Source organism: Chiloscyllium plagiosum, unplaced genomic scaffold (assembly GCF_037043375.1).
Source record: "Chiloscyllium plagiosum isolate Xiang-an unplaced genomic scaffold, Cpla_swu_hap1 HiC_scaffold_37, whole genome shotgun sequence".
Classification (NCBI taxonomy): domain Eukaryota; kingdom Metazoa; phylum Chordata; class Chondrichthyes; order Orectolobiformes; family Hemiscylliidae; genus Chiloscyllium; species Chiloscyllium plagiosum.
In genome coordinates this window covers 3,461,606-3,475,783 of record NW_028270175.1, presented here as the reverse complement: position 1 = coordinate 3,475,783, position 14,178 = coordinate 3,461,606, and the positions used below count along the sequence as shown (strand labels likewise).

The 14,178-nt window shown below is 43.2% G+C and overlaps 1 protein-coding gene across 1 annotated transcript; it reads left to right on the top strand.

Moving 5' to 3' along the window:
• The first annotated feature begins 1,985 nt into the window (after positions 1-1,985).
• LOC122540153 (calglandulin-like) lies at positions 1,986-13,112 on the top strand. Its single transcript, XM_043675465.2, has 5 exons — positions 1,986-2,106; positions 4,339-4,507; positions 6,021-6,165; positions 12,550-12,650; positions 12,753-13,112. The coding sequence occupies exons 1-5, from the start codon at positions 2,104-2,106 to the stop codon at positions 12,797-12,799; spliced, it is 465 nt and encodes a 154-aa protein (XP_043531400.1). The 5' UTR covers positions 1,986-2,103; the 3' UTR covers positions 12,800-13,112.
• The last annotated feature ends 1,066 nt before the right edge of the window (positions 13,113-14,178 follow it).

Here is a 14,178-nt window from a genome sequence, read left to right as displayed (position 1 = left end):
TGAGTCCCTGGTGCTGTGAGGCAGTAGTGCTAACCACTGAGCCACTGTGCTGCCCCAACCCCTCTGAAACAATTGTTACTGAGGGCAGAAGCTTACAGTTTTTAGCCTAGTGTCAGTGGAGTCAAGGTTTTTGGAGATTTTCACCGTGAGGCCTGACAGGACTTCTCAGTATCTTACTGAAGTTGCCTCATTAAATATTTCTCCCACTCCAATTATAGCCCCACCTTCCAACCCCCCCAGCCTCCCCCAAATCCCCACCATTCCCAGAGCAGCTCACCCCTTGCCGGATATCTGCCAAAACACCCACACCATCTCTAAAAGGTCACAGCTGAGCCAGATGGGCACTGATGTTTTGAAGCTGCCCTGCTCCGTGACACACTGACACTCACAAGATGGCGGAGAAGGTGAAGGGGGCTCCGTGATTCTCCGACAGGGACTGGGAGCTCCCGGTGAAGGGAGGGGGGTATGGCAGAGGGGCACCCCCACCCCCAGGACCGATAGAGAGACCATGTCAGCAGCCCCTGACACCCTCACCTGAGGTTACCACCAGGGGCAGTGCCACCCCTATGGTGCTGAGGGACAGCCATTAGTCCCTCAGGAAGGTCAATGATCTTCTTGTCTCTGCCCCCTCACCCTCATCCAGACTCTTCCTCTTCCCCTTAACCCTCACCATCACTCTCTGCCCTCTAACCCTCACTTTCCCTCTGCCCCCTCATCCTCACCCTCACTTTCCCTCTGCCCTCCCATCCTTATCCTCACTTTCCCTCTGCCCCCTCATCCTCACCCTCACTTTCCCTCTGCCTTCCCATCCTTATCCTCACTTTCCCTCTGCCCCCTCATCCGCACCCTCTTTCTGTCCCCTCATCCTCACACACAGTTTCCCTGTAATGTGCAGGGTGGGTGGAGAAGCCATGGGAAATGCAGGGTTATCGGGATAGGGTAGAAGGGTCAGTGCAGACCTGATGGGCCAAATGGCCTCTTCCCCCCCCCCCCCCAAAGGAATTCTTTGATTCTAAAACTGCACATAGTCCTCCAGGTGAAGTCTAATCAAACTCTTACACAGCAAGACCTCATTGCTCCTGTACTCAAATCCTCTTGTAATGAAGGAGAATATTCCATTCACCTTGCTATAGCTTGCTGCACCTCCATGTTAACCTTCAGTTACAACACAAGCCAGACTGGGTGAGGAGGCAGATTTCCTCCCAGAAAGAGCATGAATGATTCAGATGGGTTTTTATGACAATCGATTATAGTTTCATAATCACCATTACTGAGACTCTCCATTCCAGATTTTATTCATACAGTATCATGTAAATTCCACCAACTACTGTATGGATTGAACCCGTGTCCTTAGATCATTGGCTTGGTCCTCAGGATTGCTATTCTAGTGATATTGGCTTCACAGCCAGATGTGAAATGACTATACCTGGGAAAACAGAACAGACCATAGAATCCCTACAGTTTGGAAACAGGCCACTTGGCCTATCGAGTCCACACTAACTCTCTGAACAGCAGCCCACCCAGACAATCTACATTTCCAATGGCTAATCCACACACCCTTCGACACTATAACATGGCCAATCCACCATCTTTGGAAGGTGGGAAGAAACCACTTGGACACATGGAGAATGTGCAGATTCCACACAGACACTCACCCAAAGGCAGAATCAAACCCAGGTCCCTGATGCCGTGAGGCTGCAGTGCTAACCACTGAGCCAACCATTTCTACTTGCTAACGAAAATGAATAAATGCAGATGACAGACCAGACCCCAAAAAGTTTTAAGGCCGGAATGAATATTGCTGATTTACATAACAGTGATAATAGTTTTAATGCTAATCACGCTTCAATAAAGCTCTATTTATCTTTTATCACGGAGAAATTAGTACATGAAAACTCACTTAAGAAAATTAATCCCATCCAGAAATAGGATCCAATGAGACTCTCAGTCAAACCATAAAAGGCAGTTTTAACTTTCAAATCCACTGGGCATTGATAGACTTACTCTCTTCAACAATGTAAAGGGTGTGTCAACTTTCTGACTAGGCTAGATCACCAGCAGACCAAGTTTGATTCCTGTCGCTGGGCTTGTAGTGACAGCAAGATGGTAAGTGCAATTGAAACAGAGATTTTTAAGTGAATGCAGTGAGCAATTAGAAATTATTTCCTCATACTATAACAGTAATCAAGACCAATATAATCTAAATGTAGACTTAATGGCTAGAAGTGTCTCACCTAATTCTCTACAATGTGTTGCTTCTGTGGGTTTAATTGTTATTTCAAAATGAAATGATTACCTCTGTTCTCAGCAAGATCATTGCACCAGATACAAAAGGCTAAAGATCTGTAAACACCGAAATCCTGATGTGACTGTCAACAAGGAAACATTTTAACACATCAGTATCTTCGTGGAGTTACTAAATGCAAGAGAGTTTATCATTAATTTATTGAAAAGCATCTAAACAAGAAAGTTAAACTCTGGTTCCCTACCAGACCCTGACTGGTGACGCCATTGTCCCCGATGCACCTTGAAATGAGTTTGAAAACTGAACCAGGTCTGACCTGAGTGAACCAGGGACAACAATCCGCCCCTGTCCCTGATTTCATTTGCAGCACTGGGTGGAGGCGGTTTGTATGATCTATTGGCACATTATAGAACTCCTGCAGATCTCATCTTTCCTGTCGACCTCTGCTCCTTCCTCAGTCTCCTCTTTCTCCTGTTCCTTGCTGTACTGTTTACAAACATATGGCAAAGAACAAGAGGAGGCCATTCAGCCCTTCCATCCTGATCCACCATCCAATGATATAATGATGTGGAGGATCTGGTGTTGGACTGGGGTGGACAAAGTTAAAAATCACACAACACCGGGTTATAGTCCAACAGGTTTATTTGGAAGCACTAGATTTCAGAGCGCTGCTCCTTCATTGATTCAAACCTGGTGTTGTGGGATTTTTAACAATAAGGTCATGGCCGATCTGACTTTAATCCCAACTTTATTGTGTACAGTTTTAGTCCCCTTGCTGGAGGGGGGTTGGATTTACATTGGAGACTGCTCAGAGGAGCTTCACTGGAATGATTCCAGGAATGAGGGACTTGTTTTATGGAGAGAGATTGAGCAGTTTAAGTCTATACTCTCTGGAGTTTAGAAGAGTGAAGGGAGATCTAAGTGAGGTACATAAGATGCTAAAAGGATTGACAAAAGAAGCATAGCGTGAATACTTTCACATGTAGATCAATCGAGAATGAGACGTCATGGTTTAAAGCTGAGGGGCAGCAGATTTAAAATAGAGGGATTACTTCTCTCAAAGGACCATCAATCTGTGGAATTCACTCTCCCAGAGTGTGGTGGATGCTGGGACATTGAGTAAATTAATGGAGGAAATGGATGGAACTTTAATTAGTAATAGGTTGAAGGGTTATGGGGAGTGGGCAGGAAAGTGGAGTTGAGGCCGAGATGGGATCAGCCATGATGGTGTTAAATAGTGGAGCAGGCTTGAGGGGCTGAATGGCCTCCTCTGCTCTGAGTTCTGATGTGCTGATGACCTTGGGTATTGGTTAGCTGTGCTGGCTGAATGGTTGCTTTGTGATGCATCACTTTAATCCTTTTGGTGACCAAAGTTCTAAGGTTCAGTGTCCTCTGGTGAAATCCTAAACACTAAGCTTTTCTTATCTTTTCCCAGTAGGGACATTACCAAGCCCGCACTCCTTGGGGTGGATCTGTCTGCATCAACCAATAGAATGAGAACAAGCCAGAGTGGGGCTTGGGGGTAGGGGTGGGGGAGGGGTGGGGGAGGGGGTGTGTGTGTGATGGAGGTGGAGATAATGAGCAGGCCGACGTCTGACTGATATTTGTCCTCAGAATTATCAGGAAACACCTGAAAACATTGACTCTATTCCTGATGAAGGGCTTTTGCCCGAAATGTCGATTTTCCTGCTCCTTGGATGCTGCCTGACCTGTTGTGCTTTTCCAGCACCACTCTGATCTGAAAGCATTGACTGTTAACCTGAAGCATGGTTGGTTCCATTCAGGCTCAATGGACTTACTGAGGTTTTCTGATTTAATGCACAGCTGGTCCAGTTAGATTTTCCACCCTGCACATTCCCGGGTAGCGCTGACTCCTTCTCCAATGGGAATTTGAAAAAGTTGGAGAGTAATCCGAAAATTGCTGACAGACAGGGGTTTCCGGATGTGCCCTCTCACGGTGAACAAGGACAGAGGTGTTTCCAAGTTAGAGTTGTGGGCTGAGAGTCTTTGAGCAGCTGTTGAACGTTTCATTTACATGTGACTTGCTTGTCTTGACTCCTAATTGTTTTCCATTCCTTTTATACTGTTCCCAGTCATTGACACCTGAGCTGCTGGCTGAGTACAAGGGTGTGTTTGAAATGTTCGATGAAGAAGGCAATGGCTTAGTGAAAACAGATGATGTGGCTAAACTCATGAGTCTGCTGGGCATTAACTTAACCAAACGTGATTTGGCACAAATGGTCAAGGACGTGGATAAAGAAGGTGAGAACATTATCTGGCTTTCTTGCTGACATGTCTGGACTAATGGATGGTGGAGTTAATTTACTAATGAAATAATATTAATATCAGAAAGACAAATGCCCAATAAAATCAGAGCAATATTAATCATAACCCTGTTATGGGTGAACAGTTAACAGTGAATTCCAAAATCAGAAAAATGCTAGAGATCACAGTGGGTCAGGTGGAAAGAGAGAAAGCAAGCTAATGGTTTGAGTCCTGATGACTCTTCATCAGAGATGAAGTGAAGTGTGGAAGGGGGCAGCATTAATGCAATAGTGTGGGGGCGAGTGCTGGAGGGAGAAAGGTTGTAGATAGTGCAGATTAAATGATCAGAACATGAGCATGATAGAACAATGGTGTGTTGAGTGAGCATGGGGCTGATGGGCAGAATGATCTACATGTGTGCTGTTTCACCTGAATTGTTAGTTTGCCTTGGAGATATTTAATATCTTCTCAATGGCTCAGTAACTGAGTAGGAAAGTGGTAATGCCACCAGACCAGTAATCCAGAACTCCAGTAATCCAGGAATGTGATTGACTCAGAACTGCCCTCTGAAAGGTCACTCGAGGGGAATTGGGATGGGCAATAAATGCTCCAGTGACTGAATTACCCGCGTGTTGTAACCAGAAGGGTTCAGCTACAGTCTGGCTCAGTGGGGGAAGTTACCCCAATGTTCAGGAAAGGAAATGTTACAGGAAACAAAATGGATATATGATTCAAAGGCAAAACGTCTGGTGCTGGAAAAGCACAGCTGGACAGGCAGCATCCAAGGAGCAGGAGAGTTGATGCTATGAGTATAAGCCATTCATCAGGACATTCCTAATGAAGCGCTTATTCCCGAAACATCGACTCTCCTGCTCCTTGGATGCTGGCTGACCAGCTGTGCTTTTCCAGCACCAGATGTTTTGAATCTAATCTGTTGCATCTGTAGAAGTCACGTTCTCCTCCCACATGGTTCAAGGGGCAAGGTTCATTTCCTTCACCCACATCTGGCAACAGCCAATGAGACCATACACCAACCTTCACATTGAAGCTATTTTTATTCATTCACAGGGCGAGGGTGTCACTGGCCAGGCCAGCATTTATTGCCCATCCCTAATTGCCCAGCAGACAGTTAAGAGTCAGTCACATTGCTGTGGGTTTGGAGTCAGGTTTAGGCCAGATGAGGTAAGGGTGGCAGATTTCCTTCCCTAAAGGAGATTAGTGAACCACATGGGTTTTCCCCCAACAATCAGCAGTAGTTTCAAAGTCATCATTAGATTTTTAATTCCAGATTTTTATTATTGAATGCAAATTCCATCATCTACCACTGCAGGATTTGAACCCGGGTCTCCAGAACAATAGTTGAGTCCCTGGAGTAACAGTTTAGCAATGACACCACTAGGCCACCATATCCTCATCAATACAAATAGTGACAGGAAAGTTAAAATAGAAACCTTTTGTCACAAGGGGCTAGTGAAGGAAGCTCACAATTGTTCTGGTGTTTATTTCACAGGGAAAGGAACATTTAACTGTGACAACTTCCTGGCCCTGATGGGAGATTATCATGAAAAATCAAAGAATCAAGATAAAGAACTGAAGGAAGCCTTTCTGGTGTTTGACCCAGACAGAAAGGGTTACATTGAATGGAACACATTAAAGTGAGTAGCATTGCTGTCACAGTTAGTTACAGTGACGACAGAAGAGTTCTGCTCAGTGTTATGTTAAGATTTATCCAGAAAGTTGGGATCCTACGCTTGTTGGTCCCCTTACCCTGTGCTGCCCAAGTCTCCTTTTTTATTATCACCTATTGCAAATCTCAACTGCATTTGTAATTCAATGCTCAGAAAATGACTCATCCCACTGTTTGCTGCTAAATATCAAACAAACTGGAATCTCAGTGTGAACTCCCACAAAACAGAATCTAGGGTTTATACCTGACTAGAAAACATCCTCTAAGTCGCCACCTCAGCAGAGGTGCTTTTCTTGGTATTGGTATTTTGGAGTGGTTTAGAAAATAAATTTTGGAATTTAAGTAATGATTAATCATATGAAAATACAAATTACAAATTTCCTAATCATCTGCATACAAAACAGGATATCCAGATCCCTCAGAGCTTTGCAATCCCTCATCCTTCAGATAATATGCTTCTTTTTAAAATTCTTCCTGCCAAAAACAGATAACTTTATACTTTACCAGATTATACTCCATTTGCCACATCTTTCTCCACTTATATAACCTCTCAATATCCTTTTGTGATCTCTCTGTGTCTTCTTTACTTTAAGATCGAAGAACAGAAGTGGTCAAATAGTCTGTAGAATATTTAATAGGCTTTATGCTGTGGATAATGCAATTTCTGGGAGATAAAGGAGATTCAGTTTGAATAATTCAGATCTGATTACTGAAAAGAATGAAAAAAAAACTAGTGTGAATGTAGCAGCTTCTCAAACTCTCAGAAAAGTTTTAAAGTTCTTCACATGCAGTGGATTAAAGTCTAGTGACTGCCATTAAGAAGGTAAGCCCTGAGCAATTCTGTCATCTGCTAAATGCCACAAACAGCAAGTCGATGAATAATTGATTTATTAAAGGGAGGGATTACAGCGATCTTCAGCCAGAAGTGCTGAGTGGATGATCCATCTCCGCCTCCTCCAATGGTCCCCAGTATCACAGATACCAGTCTTCAGCCAATTTGATTCATTCCACATGATATCAAGAAATGGTTGGAGACACTGGATACTGCAAAGGCTATGGGCCCAGATAACATTCTGGCAAAAGTACTGAAGACTTTCTCCTGTACTTGCCACTCCCTTAGCCAAGCTGTTCCAGTACAGTTACAACACTGGCATTTAGCTGACAATGTGGAAAATTGCCCAGGTATGTCCTGTACTCATAAAGCAGGACAAATCCAACCCGGCTAATTACTACCCCATCGGTTTACTCTCAAACATCAGTAAAGTGATGGAAGGGGTCATCAACAGAGCTATCAAGCAGCACCTGCTCAGCAATAACTTGCTCAGTGACGCTCAGTTTGGGTTCCCCCCAGGGCCACTCAGCTCCTGACCTCATTACTACTTTGGTTCAAACATGGACAAAAGAGCTGAATGCTAGAGGGGAAGGGAGAGGGACAGCCCTTGACATCAAGGCTGTATTTGACTGAGTGTGGCATCAAAGACCCCTGCAAAACTGGAATCAATGGGTATCAGGGGACAAACTCTCCACTGGTTGGAGTCATACCTGAAACATAGGAAGATGGTTTTGGTTGGTGGAGGTCAGTCATTTCAGCTCCAGGACATCTCTGCAGGAGTTCCTCAGGGGAGTATCCTAGGCCCAATCATCTTCGGCTGCTTCATCAATGACCTTCCCTCTATCATAAGGTCTGAAGTGGGGATGTTCACCAATGATTGCACAATGTTCAGCACCATTCACAACTCCTCAGATACTGAAGCAGTCCATGTTCAAATGCAACAAGATCTGGACAGTATCCATACTTGGGCAGACAAGTGATATTTGTTGGATAATCCTGAATATGTGAGGAATTACATTGACAACCACTATTCAACAAAATAGGGGTCTGCCATTTGCTGGATCATCCATCAGGGATATCCTTCACCAATCAGAGTCAACCTACTTGGTTTAAAATGTAAGCAAAGACTGGCTGTTAACTGTCAATCAGAATAAAGGGTGCACTGTCTGTTGTAGCATCTCTACCGAATGAAGTCCACCTTCCCATGAATCTACACTGTCCTCTCATCCGTATAACTCTTGGATTTCGCCTCGAATAGGTGTTCTTACAAAATATCCTGATGAATACTAGTTGAAAACCTTCCAAAAAAAATTGCTTTTTTTTCAACAATTTCAAGAAATGGGCATCATGTCAATTACTGGCAATGATCAATGAATGACCATTAATACATTCTTGATGGTGGGAAGAAATATTTTGGAGTTTTGTCTGTTTATGGTTAGCAGAAGAAATTATTCTCTCTATTAAATAATGGGACAAGATCCACAACGCCACAACACCAAAACTATCAATAGAATAATTTGTCATTGCCTTTAGCCATCTCTCATTCTCAGGTTCAGGGTCAAGGTATACCAGATCCCTACTCACTTCCCATTGGAACATGGGGACCAGGAGAAAGCCATTTAACTCTTCAATCTGACCTCACATCTCACTTCAGATACCTGCATTTGAGCTATATCCTTTAACACCATTGCTTCCACCAATTATATCAATCTCTGATTAAAATAACCAAGAGCTTAAACTTTGCTAAAGGAGACAGGAAGTTGAAAGCTTTGCACCCATCAGGACCAGGACACAAGAAACAGCGTTAGAGTCGTAGAGGTGCACAGCAGGGAAACAGACCCTTATATCCAACTTGTCCATGTCGACCAGATATCCTAAATAAATCTAGTCCCATTTGCCAACAATTGGCCCATATCCCTCTAAACCCTTCCTATTCATATTCCCATCTAGATGCCTTTTAAATGTTGTAATTGTACCAGCCTCCACCACTTCCTCTGGCAGGTCGTTCCATACATACACCACCCTCTGTGTGAAAAAGTTGCCCCTTAAGTCCCTTTTATATCTTTCCCCTCACTCTAAACCTATGCCCTCTAGTTCTGGACTCCCCCAACCCAGGGAAAAGACCTTGTCTATTTACCCTATCCATGCCCCTCATGATTGAAAACATAGTCACCATTTTCTACAATTTGAGAAACAGGTGCTGACTTGTCAGGTCATTATTGGCATTGAGATGCAGCAAGAACAGTTAACTGTCAGTCTTCATTCTCAGGACAGGCAGATAGATTCTGATTAGTCAAGCATCAACTTCTATTTGTAAAGCGAGTTGCAAATTCAAAGTTTTGTGAGAAGATTTGTAGCTCGGGTGCTCGTTGCTGTGGTTCTGTTCACGGAGCTGGAAGTTTTTGTTGCAAACGTTTCGTCCCCTGTCTAGGTGACATCCTCAGTGCTTGGGAGCACTGCCGGAGGAAACACCACAGAAGCGCTTCGCAGGAGGCTCCCAAGCACTGAGGATGTCACCTAGACAGGGGACGAAACGTTTGCAACAAAAACTTCCAGCTCGGCGAACAGAACCACAGCAGCAGAGTTGCAAATGTCTACTACCCTTTGTGTTTCCTCGTTTCATTCCTTATCCAACTTCTTTAATGTCCCAACACAGAGTTAGCAAATATAGATTGATGCTAAGTTTCAGAGGTGACTTTGGGGCAAATGATGTAAAGGGTGAGCAAAGAAGAAGGGTTTAACCAGTGTCTCAGAGGAGGAAAGGAAGGCCGAGAGGCAGAGAGGTTCCATGAGGACATTCCAGAGCTCAGAATCTTAACAGCTCCCACTGACAGAACGAGTAACATTCGATATACTCCAGAGGTCAGTGTTAGAGGAAACGAAGGAGGAGGTCACTGACTGGGAGGGATTTGAAAATGAGAATGAGAATTTTCGAATGGAGGTGTTGCCTGAGCAGGAGTGAGTGTTGGTCAGCAATGACTGGGTCATTTGGGGGGTGGGGGGGTGTTGTTGGATCTTGGTGAGAGCTGAGGCAATGGGCAGCAGGGATTGGAGGATTACAAGTTTGTGAAGAGCAAATTGTGAGTGGCAAGGTTGGAGGAGTATGGAATATAATCAGCTTGCTGTCTGATTGAACAGGGTGTTCCCACTGGAATCATATGGAAAATATTTATATTACATGAAAATGATGTGGGTGTGATATTGGAACATTCCCTGCGTAAATTTTCTCAGTTTCCATTTCTTCCCAACCCCAACAGGCAATTAACATTGAAGAGCCAGTAAACAGTGTCCGAGAGGCTATTCTTTCTGAACAGAAAAATGCAGCCATTACTGCTCTGGGGGACCATCTTACTGTACTGATTACAATCACATTCCTCTTGCCTTGTTTGGACATGGGCCCTTTCCAAGAGGGCACCAATGGCCTGACCCTGACCATACAGTAATGTTCTCCCAAGGGACAGGATGCCAGTCTCATGATGTTGCAAAAAAGATTTACCAGGATGCTGCGGGGAAGGCAGGGTGTGAGTTATAAGGACAGACTGGATAGACTGGGACTTTTTTCATTGGGGCATTTGAGGTTGAGGGGTGACCTTACAGAAGTTTGTAAAATCATAAGGGCTATAGAGAATGTGAACGGCAGGTGCCTTTTCCCTAGAGTGGGAGATTTCAAAACTGAGACGAGAGGAGAAACATTTAAATTTTTTTTTACACAGAATGGTTCATGCGTGGAATGAACTTCCAAGGAAGTGGTTGATATAGGTGCAGTCACAATGTTTAAAAGATGTTGAGATAAATACATGAATAGGTAATGTTTGGAGGGATATGGGCCAAGCATGGACAGGTAGGGCTAGTTTAGTTTGGGATTATGGTTGGCATGAATTGGATGGACGGAAGGGTCTATTTCTGTGCTGTATGACTCTATGACTCCAAAATGAGAGGGCATAGGTTTAAAGTGAGATGGGAAGGATTTAAAAGGGATCCCAGGGGTAACTTTTTCACACTGAGGTTGGTGTATATGGAATAAGCTCCCAGAGGAAGTGGTGAAGGTGAGTACAATTACAACATGTAGAATCCCAACAGGCCCTTCAGCCCAACAAGTCCACACCAGCCTTCTGAAGATTATCCCACCCACAGCCCTAACCTACAAATCCCTGAACACTATGGGCAACTTAGCATGGCCAATTCATCTAAGTGACAAATCTTTGGACTGTGGGAGGAAACTCACATATACACAGGGAGAATGCACAAACTCCACACAGAGAGTCACCCAAAGCTGGAATTGAACCCAGGCATCTGGCACTGTGAGGTAGTAGTACTAACCACTGAGCCATCATGCCACACCTAAATACAAGACATTTGGACAGGTATTTGGATAGGAAAGTTCAGAGGGCTGTGGGCCAAATACAGGATAATGGGATGAACTCAGTTTGGGAAACCTGGTCGGCATGGAGGAATTGGGCCGAAGGGTCTTTTTCCATGCTCTATGACTCTATGACTCTAGATTCATGAAATGTTCCAAATTGGAATGAGTTTTATTTTCAGCATCAACCAGCAGAGGGCATCCTTACATCTCCCATGCACGTTAACTTTTGTGGTAAACTTTTGCTGGGATTGGGAACAGTTAAAGAAAGGAAACTTTTATCCAGCAAAATAAAAACTTTGCAAATTCTGACAGATAATATAGTAAATACATTTTCTCCAAGAATAATAAAGACATAATTTGATCAGTTGCTCCCTGTAATTTACTCAGGTCTGTTTTACTCTTTTTCTAAACTTTTGAGTTCTCCAGCATTTTATCGTCTGGCTGTGGGGCTACAGCTCACTCCCCATTCTATAGCAGAACACAAAGAGCAATGTGTAGTCATTGTGTATCCATTATGGAATATGTTTATTTCTGACAATGGAATATGCTTATTCAGTATTTGACCTCGTACACAATACATCTTGGAAACTCTTAATTTACAAAAAGGACTAATATTTAGCTGTGAGTATGGTAAATAAATGAATTATGGATCTGATATGCAATTTTGTGTTTATTCTTCATGATTTAATAACTATTTTATTCTCTATCTTCTAACTTTCCATCCAATTTTCTTCTCCTTCCACCTGATTGCACAGTCCATTACTGGGAGTAACTTTATGGCAGAAATTAGCCTCCGATAGTGAGGTCTTTCCCCATCCTATGGAATCCTGCCCAGCGTGCGACTCTAGCCTGTGGTTTCCCTGACTATGGGAGAATGTAATTGAATCTGAATCACTGTTAGGCCATGCGAGTTTTACCCCAGCCAAACTCAAAATTGTCCATAGACATGCATTTCCCAGGAGGTATTGTCTGTAATATCCAAAGGTGCACAGTCCACCTTTGGGGGGCGCATTTTCACCTTCATTGAGACTTACACAGGGATTGAGATTTCTTTCCTTGCGTGATTCAGATCACACACACTTAGCAACTGGCCCATTATTCTGAAGGATTTGCGTCTAAAATGCGATATCCTCACTGTAGCTATTTTTATCTCTCAGATATGTCCTGATGAATGCAGGGGAGCCTCTCAATGAAGACGAGGCCGAGCACATGATGAAAGAAGCCGATAAAGACGGAGATGGGACAATTGATTATCAAGGTTAGTTACAATTCCAAAGCCGCAGTGATTATAACTTGGTGATGGACCCAGGCTCGTAGCTGAGGCTGTAATGATTTGACACAAATCTCATCTCTCTTCTAGAATTTGTTGACATGATTACTGGTGAATCCTTCAAACTCATCAAGTAAATATTTCAGAAGGAAGATTTCTACATGAATCACTTGTGTCACCTCCGGCAGATAATTGCACAATGGTCAACAGTTACATCGAGACTACTTACGTGATGACAAATCGTTTTTTTTTTACCAATGAGACCTTGTCTTGTTCTGTGCCACACTGGTGCCATTACAGTTTTATAAGTCAAGAAGAGCAGTCCAGAAATATTCTGCTAATGATTTCCTTTGTATCCAACTGTCTCTGTTTGGGCTTTGATTGTCCAGTATTGGGAACTGTATAGAATCTTCCACGTGTCTAACATTAAAGAAAAGGCTCCAACAAGGAGTATGTGTTTGTGTGTGTGTGTATATACAAGAGCATACACTAGTGGATGTGTTTGTGTGTGTGTATATACAAGAGCATACACTAGTGGATGTGTTTGTGTATGTGTGTATATACAAGAGCATACACTAGTGGATGTGTTTGTGTGTGTGTGTATATACAAGAGCATACACTAGTGGATGTGTTTGTGTGTGTGTGTATATACAAGAGCATACACTAGTGGATGTGTTTGTGTGTGTGTATATACAAGAGCATACACTAGTGGATGTGTTTGTGTGTATGTGTGTATATACAAGAGCATACACTAGTGGATGTGTTCGTGTGTGTGTATATACAAGAGCATACACTAGTGGATGTGTTCGTGTGTGTATATACAAGAGCATACACTAGTGGATGTGTTTGTGTGTGTGTATATACAAGAGCATACACTAGTGGATGTGTTCGTGTGTGTATATACAAGAGCATACACTAGTGGATGTGTTTGTGTGTGTGTATATACAAGAGCATACACTAGTGGATGTGTTTGTGTGTATGTGTGTATATACAAGAGCATACACTAGTGGATGTGTTCGTGTGTGTATATACAAGAGCATACACTAGTGGATGTGTTCGTGTGTGTATATACAAGAGCATACACTAGTGGATGTGTTTGTGTGTGTGTATATACAAGAGCATACACTAGTGGATGTGTTCGTGTGTGTATATACAAGAGCATACACTAGTGGATGTGTTTGTGTGTGTGTATATACAAGAGCATACACTAGTGGATGTGTTCGTGTGTGTATATACAAGAGCATACACTAGTGGATGTGTTTGTGTGTGTGTATATACAAGAGCATACACTAGTGGATGTGTTTGTGTGTGTGTATATACAAGAGGAAACACTAGTGGATGTGTTCGTGTGTGTATATACAAGAGCATACACTAGTGGATGTGTTCGTGTGTGTATATACAAGAGCATACACTAGTGGATGTGTTTGTGTGTGTATATACAAGAGCATACACTAGTGGATGTGTTTGTGTGTGTGTATATACAAGAGCATACACTAGTGGATGTGTTTGTGTGTGT